This window comes from Anas acuta, chromosome W (genome assembly GCF_963932015.1).
Source record: "Anas acuta chromosome W, bAnaAcu1.1, whole genome shotgun sequence".
NCBI lineage: Eukaryota > Metazoa > Chordata > Aves > Anseriformes > Anatidae > Anas > Anas acuta.
Genome location: NC_089016.1, coordinates 3,747,405 through 3,760,689, shown reverse-complemented (window position 1 = coordinate 3,760,689; position 13,285 = coordinate 3,747,405). Strand labels below are relative to the sequence as shown.

The 13,285-nt window shown below is 56.2% G+C and overlaps 3 protein-coding genes across 8 annotated transcripts in view; 1 reads left to right on the top strand and 2 right to left on the bottom strand.

The window, feature by feature from the left end:
- The first annotated feature begins 1,215 nt into the window (after positions 1-1,215).
- LOC137847101 (maestro heat-like repeat-containing protein family member 7) lies at positions 1,216-4,548 on the top strand. Its single transcript, XM_068665381.1, has 8 exons — positions 1,216-1,508; positions 1,774-1,911; positions 2,090-2,266; positions 2,623-2,778; positions 3,048-3,149; positions 3,359-3,461; positions 3,655-3,714; positions 4,375-4,548. The coding sequence occupies exons 1-8, from the start codon at positions 1,383-1,385 to the stop codon at positions 4,500-4,502; spliced, it is 990 nt and encodes a 329-aa protein (XP_068521482.1). The 5' UTR covers positions 1,216-1,382; the 3' UTR covers positions 4,503-4,548.
- Positions 4,549-4,771: 223 nt separating this feature from the next.
- Positions 4,772-13,285, bottom strand: part of LOC137847090 (ATPase family AAA domain-containing protein 2-like) — a 38,496-nt gene continuing 29,982 nt past the window's right edge. The window contains exons 26-28 of one of the 6 annotated variants that reach the window (XR_011090797.1): positions 6,605-6,765; positions 5,066-5,294; positions 4,772-4,964 (exon numbers count right to left, since the gene is read on the bottom strand). Coding sequence is in view for 4 of the 6 variants with exons in the window: in XM_068665352.1 (XP_068521453.1) it covers positions 8,122-8,262 (141 nt within the window). In the remaining 2 variants the exon portion in view is untranslated. Of the gene's footprint in view, positions 5,295-6,604; positions 6,766-7,811; positions 8,263-12,610; positions 12,815-13,285 lie in introns of those variants that run through there. The other 5 variants (XR_011090796.1, XM_068665354.1, XM_068665353.1 and 2 more) reach the window with 5 other exon arrangements.
- B9D2 (B9 domain containing 2) lies at positions 7,257-7,982 on the bottom strand (the record flags this gene model as incomplete). Its single annotated transcript, XM_068665643.1, is given in 3 exon segments — positions 7,257-7,619; positions 7,622-7,791; positions 7,931-7,982. Coding segments are annotated over 3 exon segments (360 nt in total), but the record flags the coding sequence as incomplete, so codon positions are not given.

The window sequence follows — 13,285 nt, the reverse complement described above, 5'->3', positions numbered from 1 at the left end:
GTTTCTCCCTGTTTAGAATGCAGATTGAGAGAGGACATGCTATATTATGCAGTGAGACACGAGAAATTGGAGTATGCAAAACTTCCATTTTCTATAACATCAACTCCGTGTGAAATTGCCAAGGTAATGAGCTCTGGCCTTGCTGGGGATCTTGTCCGCAGCATCAGCAGGCATCTCGTGTGAGCAAAGGGGTCCAGAACCGGTGGGGCTGGCAAGGCCTCACTCGCCCTGCTGAGAGGGTTCCTCTTGTCCCCAGGCTGGGGCTATGCGAAGGCTGCTCCCCTGTGTCCCGGCAGCAGCTCCAGCCCTCCTGGCCACCAGCAAGCCCTGGTTACCTGCAGGGCCAGCACTCTGGCCCCATATGCCCCATCCTCACCCCTTCCCCCGAGGGCCCTCTCTCCAGAGCTGCCCTTGCTGCTCAGCTAAGCAGCACCCTTGGGACACTCAGTGAGGCATGTCTTCGCTCCTCCTTCTTCCCACAGGGGTTTGGAGGACATCTCTTCCCTGATGAGAGGCTGGACATCGTCCTCACAGCCCTTGAAGCTTTACAAGACTCCAGCATCCATGACAAGCAGGGGGCCTGCAGCGTGCTGGACGCAGCCTTGGAGGACCCTTTCTACTGGCTGACAGATGTAAGTGGCCTGTGGCCATGGCCCTGCCCTTGAGCTCTTCCAGGCGTGGTTCCTCTCTCCTTCCCTGCCTCCCTCCCTGCCTCCCTCGCACATCGGGGTCTCTTGGGCTCCAGAAGCCACCTGAAGCCAGCAGACACCAATGGAAGGGGCCAAAGTTTGAGTGGCAGCTGTGGCAATGGCTGCGGTCTGCTGGCAACACCATTCCCACTTTGTCCCCCAAGGTGCCAAAGACCATGGAGTGCATCAGGAGAAACCTGGGCAGCATCCACACGGCATCGGCGCGGCAGTGCCTGGACTCCCTGCTTCTCCAGCTGACCAACATGATGTCCAGGAGAGAAGTCAAGAACCTGCTGCAGTTCTCTCCGCCATGTGACAGGTCCTGGCCTTAACATCCTTGAGGGCTTGTTCCGCGTCGGGAGATGCACCTGGAGACTCTCTGCTTGCCACACCAATGGCAAAGGGCAGGACATCCCCAAGGAGCACAGCCCTCCTTCCCACCAATGTGTTCCAGCCCTACTGGGCCAGCCAGGGCTGCAGCATCCCAGCTGTCCAAGGCAGCCCAGAGTCCCCCAGCCCCCAGGGAACACCAGCTCAGCCCCCTCCTGCCTGCCCAGGCTGGGCCCTCAGTGCTCCCCAAGTCACAGGGGCTGCAGGACAGCCTGGGTCCTCTGGGGCTGGCCCAGTTTGTGGCCCTGCGGCTGAGGCAGCCTCACTGACAGAGTATTCTGGGCTTGCAGCACTGACCTGGGCATGTGGGAGGTGATCCTGGCCATGCCGAAGACCTTGGAGAAGGTTTTAAGAATCATGATGGAAGACTTGCCACTGCGCTACTGGTGCACCGCAGTCACCGAAGACACGTGCATCCGTCGCTTGGCTGTGAGTTCCCAGATGAAACCTTGCTCCCAGCAGGGCTACGTGTGCCCCTTCATGCACACAGGCACAGCCCTGTGCCCATCTACCCCCAAACTGCCAGCTCCCGCAGGACGTACGGACACATGGTCCCTGGGGCCGGCAAGCCCCCGTAGCTCCCCGCGCCTGGTGCCTCTTTGGTGCCAGCTGGCGCTGCCCCATCCCTGCCCAAAGGTGGGAGAAGAAGAGGCTGCAGGGGGCCCTGCCAGGCTCTCACTGCTCTTTCTTGCAGATGCTGGCCCAGAATCACATTTCTGAGGAGGACTTTGGTAACCCAGTGCACCTCCAGAGCTACCTGAGGCACCCAAGACCAATGATGCGCTTTTTGGTTCTGAAAGGGCTCTGCACCGTGTCAGAGAGCCCTGAGAAGGTGAGCGGGCCATTGTCATGCAAAGCCATGTTGGCAGCCTGGGGCTTTGCTCTTCTGCCCTCCCGTCCCTCCCCGCTGCCAGGAAGCAAGGCAGGAGGCTGGTGCTCAGGAACCAGAGCCCTTTGCCCAGGGTGGTCTCTCACTGCCTCACGGAAGGGAAATGGTGTCTTTCCTACAGGCAAGGAAAATTCAGGTCTTGCTGCCAGACATTGTGGAGGCCCTGCAGGACACCAACATAGACATGCTGATGAAGGCCCTGCCTGTGCTGAGAAACGTGATGGCTCATGTGGAAAGGAGGAAGGCCAGTGGCCCGGCTCTGCAGCTGGCTGAGAAGCTCCTGCCACTCTTTGACCACGTAAGTGTGCTGCGGGAGCCCGAGCCCTCAGCTGGGCCCCCTGTAACGAGGGCTGCCCTTCAGCCCAGCCCTGTGGGCAGCACTCAGGCAGGGCCTTCCCAGTCTCCTCGTCAGCCCAGGCGCTGGGGAGCTCTGCTTGGGCATGGCTGGTGCGGCTGGTGGCGAAAGTGGGGTGGCTGGCGGGCAGCCTGCGATGGCAACCGATTGCGTTGCCCTTCACGGGCACCAGGCCTTGCAGCTGCCCCTGAGCAGCTCCTCTGGGAAGGATCCAGCGCTGAAGCATCTCACAGTGCTGGGAGCTCCCTTCACATCAGCCACGCTAATGCTGAAATTCCTCCTGCCCTCCTCCCTGCCAGGCGTCCAGCCAGGTGCAGGAGCACTCCATCTGCCTCTTCCAAGCCGTGGTGGAGGCTGTGCTGCGGCAAAGGAAGAAGAAAATGAAGAGGACAGTGCACAGGAGCCTTCTCCCACTCTACTTTCACATGAGAGACCAGAGTGAGAGCGTAGCAAAGGTACAGATCTCAGAGCTGAGCAGTTATGTGGGCAATGGTGTGCTGATGCCACAGGGTTGCTCTGGGGGATCTCTGGCCAGCAGCATGAGCTGCCTCCGATGGTGGCTGTCCCGTGGCCTTGCCTTGGCCACTGAACCCAGTGCACACTGCCCCCCACCACAGCCTCCCATAACACGCTGGGAAAGGCTCGCAGCCCTGCCAAGAGGAGGGGACAGAGGGTCTCCTTCCCAAGGCTGTGCTGCTACCTCCCAACCTCTGCTGCTCCGCAGGCCTCTGGGGAAGCTCTCGCCATGGCTGCAAAGTTTCTGCGACACAAGGAGCTCAAGCGCTTGGCCCAGACAGAACAGACGTGGAGGATCGGGGAGTGCTTGGTAAGGACCCACCTTGGTTTGCCCCAGCTGGGCAAACGTGCCCGGCCAGAGCCCACTGCCTGCAGCCGCATCCTTGCTCCCTTCCTGCCAGCACAGAGCCCCAGGAGGCTCTTCTGCAGGCCCCTCTGCCCTCCCTGCCCCCAGGATGCTGGAGGAGACCCTGGAGAGGGTGTGCAAGCCCCGTGACCCTGCGTTCTCTCTCTCTCCAGCTGCAGCAGGACAGAGGCAGAGTAGAAGAATACCTGCAGCAGAGCCAGCCCTACCTGCGGGCCACTCAGACCAACTTGCGACTTGAGGCCGTCAGATTCATTGGTGAGCCCAGCCCCTGGGTCCCTCTTGGGGCAGCCTTTGGCAGCCCCAGGCACTGCCCTGTTGCCCCCAGAGCCCCCCGACTGGGCCCTTGCTCCAGGGTGCAGGAGGGGGCACAGCGTGGCTGGCCAGGCCAGGGGCTGCGCTGCTGGGAGCGTGCTGGGGAGCGGGGCTCTGATGGGATCTCTGTGTCTAGGTCTTGCTGCGCGCTACTGTGAGGACCAGAGCGACGAGAAGCTGAATGAAATCCTCAGCGGTGAGTGAGGGCAGTGGGGGGTGTGCTAGGGCTGGGGGGACAGCGGCAGAGGCCCCCGTGCCTTGCCCTGCTCCAGGGAAATGCTTCGGGGCGGAGGAGCAATGCAGCCATAGGAACGAGGGAGAGGAGACGGGGTAGCCTGTGGTGTCAGGGAATGGCCTCCCAGCCTGGAGCTGGGCAGTGCCGCTGAAAGGGGTTGAGTGTCCCTGAGGAAGAGTCAGGGGAAAGGGCAGTAAGGCTGACAGAAAGTGGGAGCCTGTTGTAGAGCACGCAACCAGGACGAAGAGGGAGATGAGACAGCCTACAAGCAGCTAGGAGCAGGGTCACGATTGCTAGCCCTTGCTCTCATGGGGAAGCACAATAGCGAGAGGAAAGAGTCCAGGAGATTCCTGGAGTGTGTGAATCCTCCCAAGGGATGGAGGCAGGTGGTGAGGGAACCAGCTTGTGAAGGTGCCCCACTTGACCTGTGGTGCGCAGGTGGGGAAGGACTGGTGGCTGCATTTGGGACATTGCTGAGCAGCAGCTTTCAACGGATTCCTTTGTCCCTCCTGCTCCTCCTGGCCTGGGGAAGAGTTGAGTGGGGCTGGCATGGTCTGCAGGGGATGCCTGGGGATCTCTGCAAGGAGTGGGTTTTCATCTCTGCTCTTCTTTCTTTTGCAGTCCTCCAGCCTTCAGAGAACGACCCGGAACCCATGGTCCGTTCCCTGGCAGTTCAAACCACCCTGATCCTGACGTCAAGGCATAACGCAATGTCAGGACGGAGATTTCCACTGCTGTGGTGCTGCTAGCCCCGCAGCAGTCCTCAAAAGAGCAATATATATTTTAATAGAACTAGGTTGTTGTCTCGTTATTCCAGCAGCTCCTTCACAGTGACTCGGTGCCATGACGCTGAGCTAACTTGGAGGCCACCAAGGACGTCTTTTCCCTGGGCCCGGTGACTGCATGGTGCCTACTCAACCAGTGAAAGAGTCACAGAACCCTTGCGCTTGGAAAAGGGCCTTCAGCTCAAGTCCAAGCGTCAGCTAACACCACCAGGCCCACCACAAAACCACAGCCCTTAGCGCCAAGTCCACGCATTTCTTTAATAGCTCCAGGCCTGGGACTCCAGCAGTGCCCTGGGCAGCCGGTTCCACCCTTTGCATGAAGAAATTCTCCCTGACATCCCATCCTGTGAGTCCACCTGTGGTAGGTGCGCCCAGGTAGAAGAACTGCTCAGCCTCCTGGCAGAGCTTCGGGAGGAGGTGGGCAGGCTGAGGAGCACCAGGGAGTCGGAGAAGGTTGAACTGTACTGTGCCAGCCCTGGGACAGATGCGTCAGGCAGACACAGCAGAGGAAATGGAGGATCCCCTACCCTCTGGCCATCAGGCAGAAGGAGTGCATCTCAGTGACGAAGGGATGGAAGTTTAGATCTGCTCGGGGCAGCAGGCGGACCCCTCCTTGCCTACCTCACCTTCCTTTCAGGTGCCCTGAAACAACAGACTCTGGAAGTAATGGACACACAAACGATGATGTGCATGAAGGTCCATCCAGGTTGGAGGGGTTTTCTAGGGCAAGTCAGCCTTCCCCAGTATCACGACCACCTCCATCAAGAAAAAGAGAAGGGTTACTGTCATAAGTGACTCCCTTCTGAGCAGAACAGAGGGCCGCATACGCCAACCTGACCCAACCCATGGAGAAGTCTGCTGCCTCCCAGGAGATCAGGGTAAAAGGTGTTTCTGGAAAGCTCACTTTCCCTGTAAGGACCTCTGAGCATCATCCATTATTGTTCTGTCCCCAGGTTTTTCGGGGCCCGGTGGCAGTGCCGTCCCCTCTGTGTCCCCCTTTGCGCAGGTGACACCTCAGTGCTGGCCGGGCTGTACGGCCCCGCGGAGGTGCGGGGCTCAAAGGAGAGCCCCGAGAGGGCGACGCTGGAGGTGCTGCTGCGCCCCAAGTTGTGGCTGCCAGGTGGGGGCCGCCTGGGGGGGGGGGGGGGGGGGGCTCGGGAGGGAGATGGGGTCGGGGCCAGGCTCCGAGGGGCGTGGGGGGGGCCGAGGGGGTGGGGTCCGGGAGTGCTCTGAGGGGTCTGGGGGTGCTCACAGGGCTCCTGAGGAACGGGGGGGAAACGGGGGGAGCCCTGAGGGGGGGCTATAGGGGTTTATGGGGCTCCTGAGGTGCTCAGAGGGCTCCGGGGGTGCTCGGAGGGGTTTGGGGATGCTCAGCGGTCTCCTGAGGGGACAGGAAGGTAACAGGGGGAGCCCTGAGGAGGGCTACGGGGGGGCTTAGGGGGCTCTGGGGATGCTCGGAGGGGTTTGGGGGTGCTCAGGGGGATCCTGAGGGGTGGGGGGGTAATGGGGGGAACCCTGAGAGGGTCTTCGGGGGTGTTCAGGGGGCTCTGGGGGTGCTCAGAGAGCTCCGGGGGTGGTCAAAGGGCTCCCGAGGGATGTGGGGGTGCAGGGGGGAGTCCTGAGGAGGGCTCTGGGGGTGCTCAGGGGGCTCCTGAGGGGCAGGGGGTGTAATGGGGGGAGCCCTGAGGAGGGCTTTGGGGACTCTGGGAATGCTCAGATGGGTCTGGGGGTGCTCAGAGGGCTTCAGGGGTGGTCAAAGAGCTCCCAAGGGATGCGGGAGTGCAGGGGAGAGCCCTAAGGAGGGCTCTGGGGGTGCTCAGAAGGGTCTGGGGGTGCTCAGGGGGCTCCCGAGGGACGTGGGGGTACTGGGGGGAGGGCCTGAGGAGAGCTCCAGAGGGGAGCCCCCTCCTTGGGGGCTATTTTGTGACACTTTGGGAACAGTCTGGGGATAATTTGGGGACAATCTGGAGGCACATTGGGGACACCTTGGGGGCTATTTGGGGACACACCTTGGGAGCTATTTGGGGACACCCTGGGGACAATATGTGGACACTCTGGGGACGCACCTTGCAGGCCCTTGGTGACGTAGTGGACGTCGATGTTGTCACCTGTTGTCACCCTGTGCCCCCCCCTCACCGGCGTGCAGCCCCCACTTGCAAAAGAGGCTGCGCTGGGGGAAGCCGCTGGCCCCCACCAGCTGCCTGATGACGTGCAGCTCCACCATGCCCTGCGGGGACACGGGGCGGGGGGACATGGGGCCACACACACACGGTGTCACCCCACCCCAGAGGGGGGGTCCATGTCCCCCCCCAGGGGTTTCTGCACCCCCTCCAAGGAGCTCCCCACCCCCTTGCACTGCACATCCCAAGCCCATCGCAGCCCCCCCCACCCTCTTGTTCCCCCAATTGCCCTGTCTGACCCCCCCAATTGCCCTGTCTGACCCCCCCAATTGCCCCCCCGCACCCCCCACTGCACCCCCGCCCTCCCTTTTACATCCCCTTACTCCCTTCTCCCCCCATTGCCCCCCCAATTGCCCCATCCCCAATTATTACCCCCCCAGTCCCCCAATTGCCCCCTCCAGCCCCCCCAAATTGCCCCCCATCCCAAATAATTACCCCACCAGCACCCCCAATCGCCCCCACCCCAATAATTACCCCAACCAGTCCTCCAATTTCCCCCATCCCCACTAATTACCCCCTCCAGCCCCCCTCATTAACCCCCACCCCCAATTGCCCCCCCAGAACCCCCTTCCCAACCAGGACCTCCCCCCAGCAGTACCCCCCCCTCCCCCAAAAAGACCCTTTTCCCCGGGCCCCTTCCCCGCGTCTCCATCCTGCACCAGTCCTGAGACCCCCAAGTACCGGGGCTGGGGGAGTTGGGGGGGAGGGGCGTCGGTCTTGGGGGTGCTCGGTGCTCCCCTGTGTCCCCCCCGCGGGGGGGGGCTCAGCACTGCACCCCGTAGCGCTCGAAGTGGCCCAGGATGACGCCGAGCTCCAGGCGCACGGTGCCGGCAGCCCCGGTGCGCAGCCGAATGCGGTCGCTGTAACCGGGGTCGGGGGTAAGCGGTTGGGGGCCCCCCCCCCCAGCCAAAATTGGCTCAGGCGCTCCCGCCAGGTCCCCTGGGGCTGCCAGGTGACACAGGTCAGCGCGTGGTACCCCAGGGTGCTGGGGATCTGGCAGGAGCCAAAGCCCATCAGCTCACTATGCCCCAGGGAGCCCTGGTGCCACACCTCGAGGTGCAGCTTGGGTCAGCCTGGGGGGGGCGACAAAAGGGAGGGGGCATTGGGGACAGTTGGGGACAGGTTGGGGACACTTTGGGGACACCTTGGCGGGTATTTGGGGACACTTTGCAGACACCTTGGGGACACCTTGGGGACACTCTGGGGACGCACCTTGCAGGCCCTTGGTGGCGTAGTGGATGTCGATGTTGTCACCCGTTATCACCCTGTGCCCCCCTCACTGGCGTGCAGCCCCCACTTGCAGAAGAGGCGGCGCTGCAAGTATATATAATCCTCTATACCTAGAGGATTGGTTATCTACTTTGATCAATCAAATTTGATGTATGTGATGCTGCTGGGGATGATTAGTATACATTGTGTGGAACAATGAGTCGGGTGAAATATTCTAGATATGGGAGTCCAATAATTGCTAAAAACTTGTTTATAAATCTTGCAGAGAATATTGTGAAAGCATTCTCTTCTGGTTCAATTGGCCTTGGCCAAATCTGAAAACAAGACACGGATTAATGATATTCAAAAGAAGATGAGGGATTGTGATATATGGAGTGGTAATTCGTGTGGAGAAAATGGTTGATATTAATAAAGAAAGGGGAGATTTGGGAGTGTGGCCATGGGGCTTGGAAAGCCCTGTGGTTGAGATAAAATTAGACTCTTAACGAGGAGGCCATCAGGAATGTAAAAGAGTTTAGAGGGAACCAAGAAGGGTGATTCAGGAGACTCCATGCAGGCTTGGGTTTCTTGTTCTCCAGCCAGTAAGGCATGGAAGCTCCTGGGTGTTTGCTGTTGTTGTTACATTCAAAGTTGTTTGAGCAATGAAAAGTTGTTTTGAAAAGTACTGCTGTGGAGAGAAGGGGATAAGAGGGGAGCCTGCCCTCAAGAAAGAAGAAGAAAAAAAGGCAACACGATGAAGTTACATCAATAAAGAAGCAGGAAAAAGAAGTGAAGAGGAACAGGCTGGCAGAATGGAGACCAGGACGGGAACAGGCATTTTGATTGCCTCATGAAGATAGGTTCGGCCAAACTCAGCAAACTGCTCAGAGAAGCTCGTACTGGAAACAGGCGCGCCAGAGCTGGAGAGAAGCTCGAGCTGAGAGAAGCGGAGCCAGCACACAACTGCCCCTCGCTGCTAAGCAGCTGCGCATTATGGGGAATCATACGTCCTTAGGAACAAAGACTGTCCTGGTCACCTCACAGCTTATTCTCCTTATTAACAATCGGACAGTTTATGATCCTGAAACATGGGACCAAACTGAGGTCAAGGTGTGGGACTCTGCAACTAGAAACGACAAGGTTGCAGTGGGATTGCTCGGCACCTGGCGAGCAGTCTCTGAGACCTTAAAGAGCCCTGTGGGACCACAGTCAGAAACGTGTGGTTTGCCAGACTGTGAGGGAGCCGCGGGCTCCTTTACTGCTCCTTCTGCCACGCCATCGGCCCCTCTGCTGCTACAGCCATCGAAGGCTTTTGCTGTTACGCCCATGGTGACCTGGATGTGCCTTTTGGCCCAGGCCCTATGGCCTTGAGAAGGAGCTGGATATGCTTGTCTTCGATTTGGGAAGAACGGGATCCATAAGGCCTGAAGACCGAGTTGCTTGGCAACATAAAGCAAGACATATTGTTCAAAAGGAATGGAAAACGGAGACTTGTTAGTAATCAAGAAAAGGAGTGGAAAATGGAGACAGTTGAGTCGTGGAACTTGGAGGATTGTTTGTTACCTTTCCTGATTGTACGTATGTATAGGCATACTTGGGTTTAGTATGTAAAGCAATGTTCTGTATATTTAGAATGTTTGATGTTCGTGTGTGCGTGCTGGTGGAGCGTAGACTCCCCGCACACCCAGCGCTGTTTACTTGCCTTTTATACCTTTTATAGCTTTTATATCTTTTAGAAATATTTGTTTTATAAATATTACAAAGTTCAGATTGAGTTGAGACCTCATGTATAACAAGGGGAAGAGCAGAGCTAAGAGCAGAGCTGAGCGCCTCCAGCCCCCATTTCTCGCCCCCACCCCACACAAAACAGCACCGGGGGGGGGGGGGTGGTCCCAGGAAAGCTAGGGGCTGCTGGGGGGGTCGAGGTGCTCTAGGGCAGGCGCAGAGGGAGCAGAGCAGCCCCTGAACCCCTCAGGGGGCCGATCTGGACCCTGTCCCGGTTACCCCGGAGCCAAACCAGCAGCCAAGCCCTCAGGCCCACCCCAGTGCTGGTGGAGACCCCAAAAACGAGGGGTCCAGACCCCTCCTGTCTCACAAGAGACCCCACACAAGACCTCAAAGACATCCCCTTTTGGGTACAATTCCACCTCTCTTGGCAAAACTTCCCACTTTTTGTAAACAACTCCCACTTTTGGGGAATGACTCCCCTTATTTAGGTAACAATGCCCCCTTTTTGGGGAAAATTCCCCCTTTTTGGGGAACAACTCCCCCCTTTTGGTAATAATTCCCCGTTTTTTGGCAACAATTGCTCCCTTTGTGGGAAAAACTCCCCCCTTTGGAGAAAAATTCTCAATTTTGGAGAAAAACTCCCCCTTTTTGGGGAAAAAATTTCCCCAAAAAGGGGGAATTGTTCCTAAAAGTATGTTGTTGTTACCCAGAAAGAGGGAGTTTTTCCCCCAAACAGGGGAATTTTCCCAAAAAAGGGGGAAATTTCCCCAAACAAGGGAATATTTTCCCCAAATGGGGAGTTGTTTCCCAAAAGGGGGAATTGGTCCCAAATAAGGGAGAAACGTTAACAAAAAGTGGGGAGTTGTACCCAAAAAGGGGGGATTTTTCCTTATAAAGGGGAAGTGTTCCTCCAAAATGGGGAGTTTTCCCCAAAAGACGGGGAATTGTTCCCAAAAGAGGGGAGTAGTCCTCAAAACAGGGGGAACTGTTTCCAAACAATGGGGTATTCTTCACAAAAAAAGGGGAATTTTCCCCCAAAGGTGGGCATTCTTGCCTAAAAAGGGGAAATTGTTCCCAAAAAGAGGGATTTTTTCCCTGAAGAGGGGGAATTGTTCCCCTAAAAGGGGGAATTTTTAACAAAAATGGAGAACTGATCCCTCAAAATGGGACTCTTTCTGAAAAAAAGGGGGAGATGTTCCCAAAAATGGGGAAATTGTTCCCCCAAACAGGGTAATTGTTAACAAAAATGGAGAATTGTTCCCCCAAAATGGGACTGTTTTTGAAAAAAGGGGCAGTTGTTCCCAAAAACGGGGAAATTTATCCCCCAAACAGGGGAATTGTAACAAAACTGGAGAATTGTTCCTCCAAAATGGGACTCTTTCCGAAAGTGGTGGAGTAGTTCCCAAAAATGAGGAAAATGTTCCCCAAAAAGGGGGAATTGTTATCAGAACTGGGGAATTGTTCCCCAAAAGGGGAATCGTTATGAAAAAGTGGGAATTGTTCCCAAGAGAGAGGTGTTTTTCCCCAAACAGTGGGAATAGTTCCTAAAAGTATGTTGTTGTAACGCCAGCTTTGTAGCCCTGCTCTGGGCACACTCCAGGGCCTCGATGTCCTTCTGGTACTGAGGGGACCAAAGCTGAGCACAGCACTTGCGGGGTGGCCTCACCAGAGCAGAGTACAGGGGAACGATCACCTCCCTGCTCCTGCTGGCTGCACTATTTCTAATGCAGGCCAGGATGCCATTGGCCTTCTTGGCCACCTGGGCACACAGCTGGCTTGTGTTCAGCCGAGCATCGATCAACACTCCCAGGTCCCCTTCCTCTTCATAATTTTCTAGCCACTGTGCCCCAAGCCTATGGCATTGCATGGGCTTCTTGTGGCCAAAGTGCAGGACCCGGCACTTGGCCTTGGTAAACCTCACCCCATTCAACTCAGCCCAGCAGTCCGGCCTATCCAGGGCCCTCTGAAGGGCCGCCCTACCCTCAGGCAGGTTGACACTGTCTCCCAGCTTGGTGTCTGTAGTGGATTTATGTGGCAAGGTTTTGATAGCACGGGGGCCACAGGGGTGGCTTTTGTGAGAAGGATCTGGAAGCTGCCCCATGTTTGCTAAGGGCCCCTCTGCTGACCAGAGCTGAGCCAATAAGCGATGTTGTTTTGCGCCTCTGTGAAAGCATATTTAAGACAGGGAAAAAAAACGCTGCGCCACACAGCAGCTGGGAGAGTGAGAGGAGTGAGGAACGGCCTTGCAGGCGCCAAGGTCAGTGAAGAAGGAGGGGGAGAGGTGCTCCAGGCGCCGGAGCACAAGTCCCCTGCGGCCTGTGGTGAGGACCCTGGTGAAGCAGGTTGTCTCCCTGCAGCCTCATGGAGCACCACGGTGGAGCAGGGTTCCACGCTGCAGCGCGTGGAGGAGACCACGGTGGAGCAGGTGGCCCTGCACCGATGGAGTCTGCCGCCTGTGGAAGACCCCTGCTGGAGCAGATTCCGGGCCACACCTGTAGCCCGGGGAGAGGAGACCACGCAGGAGCAGGTGACCTGGCAGGAGCTGCTGCCCGTGGGGGAGCCAGGTTGGAGCAGTTTGCTCCTGAGGGATGGACCCCGTGCTACGGACCCATATCTGGAGCAGTGCTGGAAGAGCTGCTGCCTGTGGGAAGCCCACGCCGGATCAGTTCAGCAAGGACTGCATCCCGTGGGAGGGATCCCACAGCACAAGGGACGAGAGTGACCGAGAAGGAGTGGCAGAGAAGAAGCACTATAGACTGACCATAACCCCCGTTCCTTCGTTCCCCTGCACTGCTCGGGGGGAGGAGGTGGAAGAGGGTAGACGGGGGAGAAGGTGCTTTTGGCTTCTTTCCTTTGTTTCTCACTTCTCTATTATCCTATATATAAATATATAGGATAATAAATAGAGAGCTACATATATAGAACAAAAATATGAAATAAAAGTACTTAAATATGTTTAAGAAAGATCAAATAAACAAATTTATTTAAAATATCTTAAAATACCTATATATGAAATTTTATATACCTATATGAGATACTATTTACTAAGTTGTTTACAAATAACAGAACAGTGTGCAACAAAAGCCTCTGGAGAGTAAAAATTAAGTATGTTGAAGACTACTTGTCGGACCAGAAGGCTGAGATTTCTTTCTTAATTTCCTAGTAAGAAAAAAAAAGACAAAATAGCAGTCAGCACAAATGAAAGCTTAAGAACACTTTCTATTACTATAAAAATAAATAATTTGTAATACATGGTTAGTAATAGTTAGCAAACAGTGTGCTACCACCATCACAACGGCCTATTACCCCTTCTAGCTTCAGAGACATCCTTATACATCCAAAATAGAGAGGAGGATATCAACTATATGGATCTCTCTCAGCAGTGGTTTCACAACAATTAGAAAGAAGAAACAGTTCCTGAGAAGCCACAACAAGCTCAAGTTAATTTCTGGACTTTGAATAATTACTCCTTAAGTTCTCTCTCTCTCTCCATACAGTAGAGCACGCTCCTGACTAACTTGTACAGTGCACTCTGAATAGGAGAGATTTGTTTGCCTATGCTAAAGGAAGAAATAGAAAACCAAGAAAGCTACTTGACTTTTAATACTTAAATTAAATGTTAAGTTACAA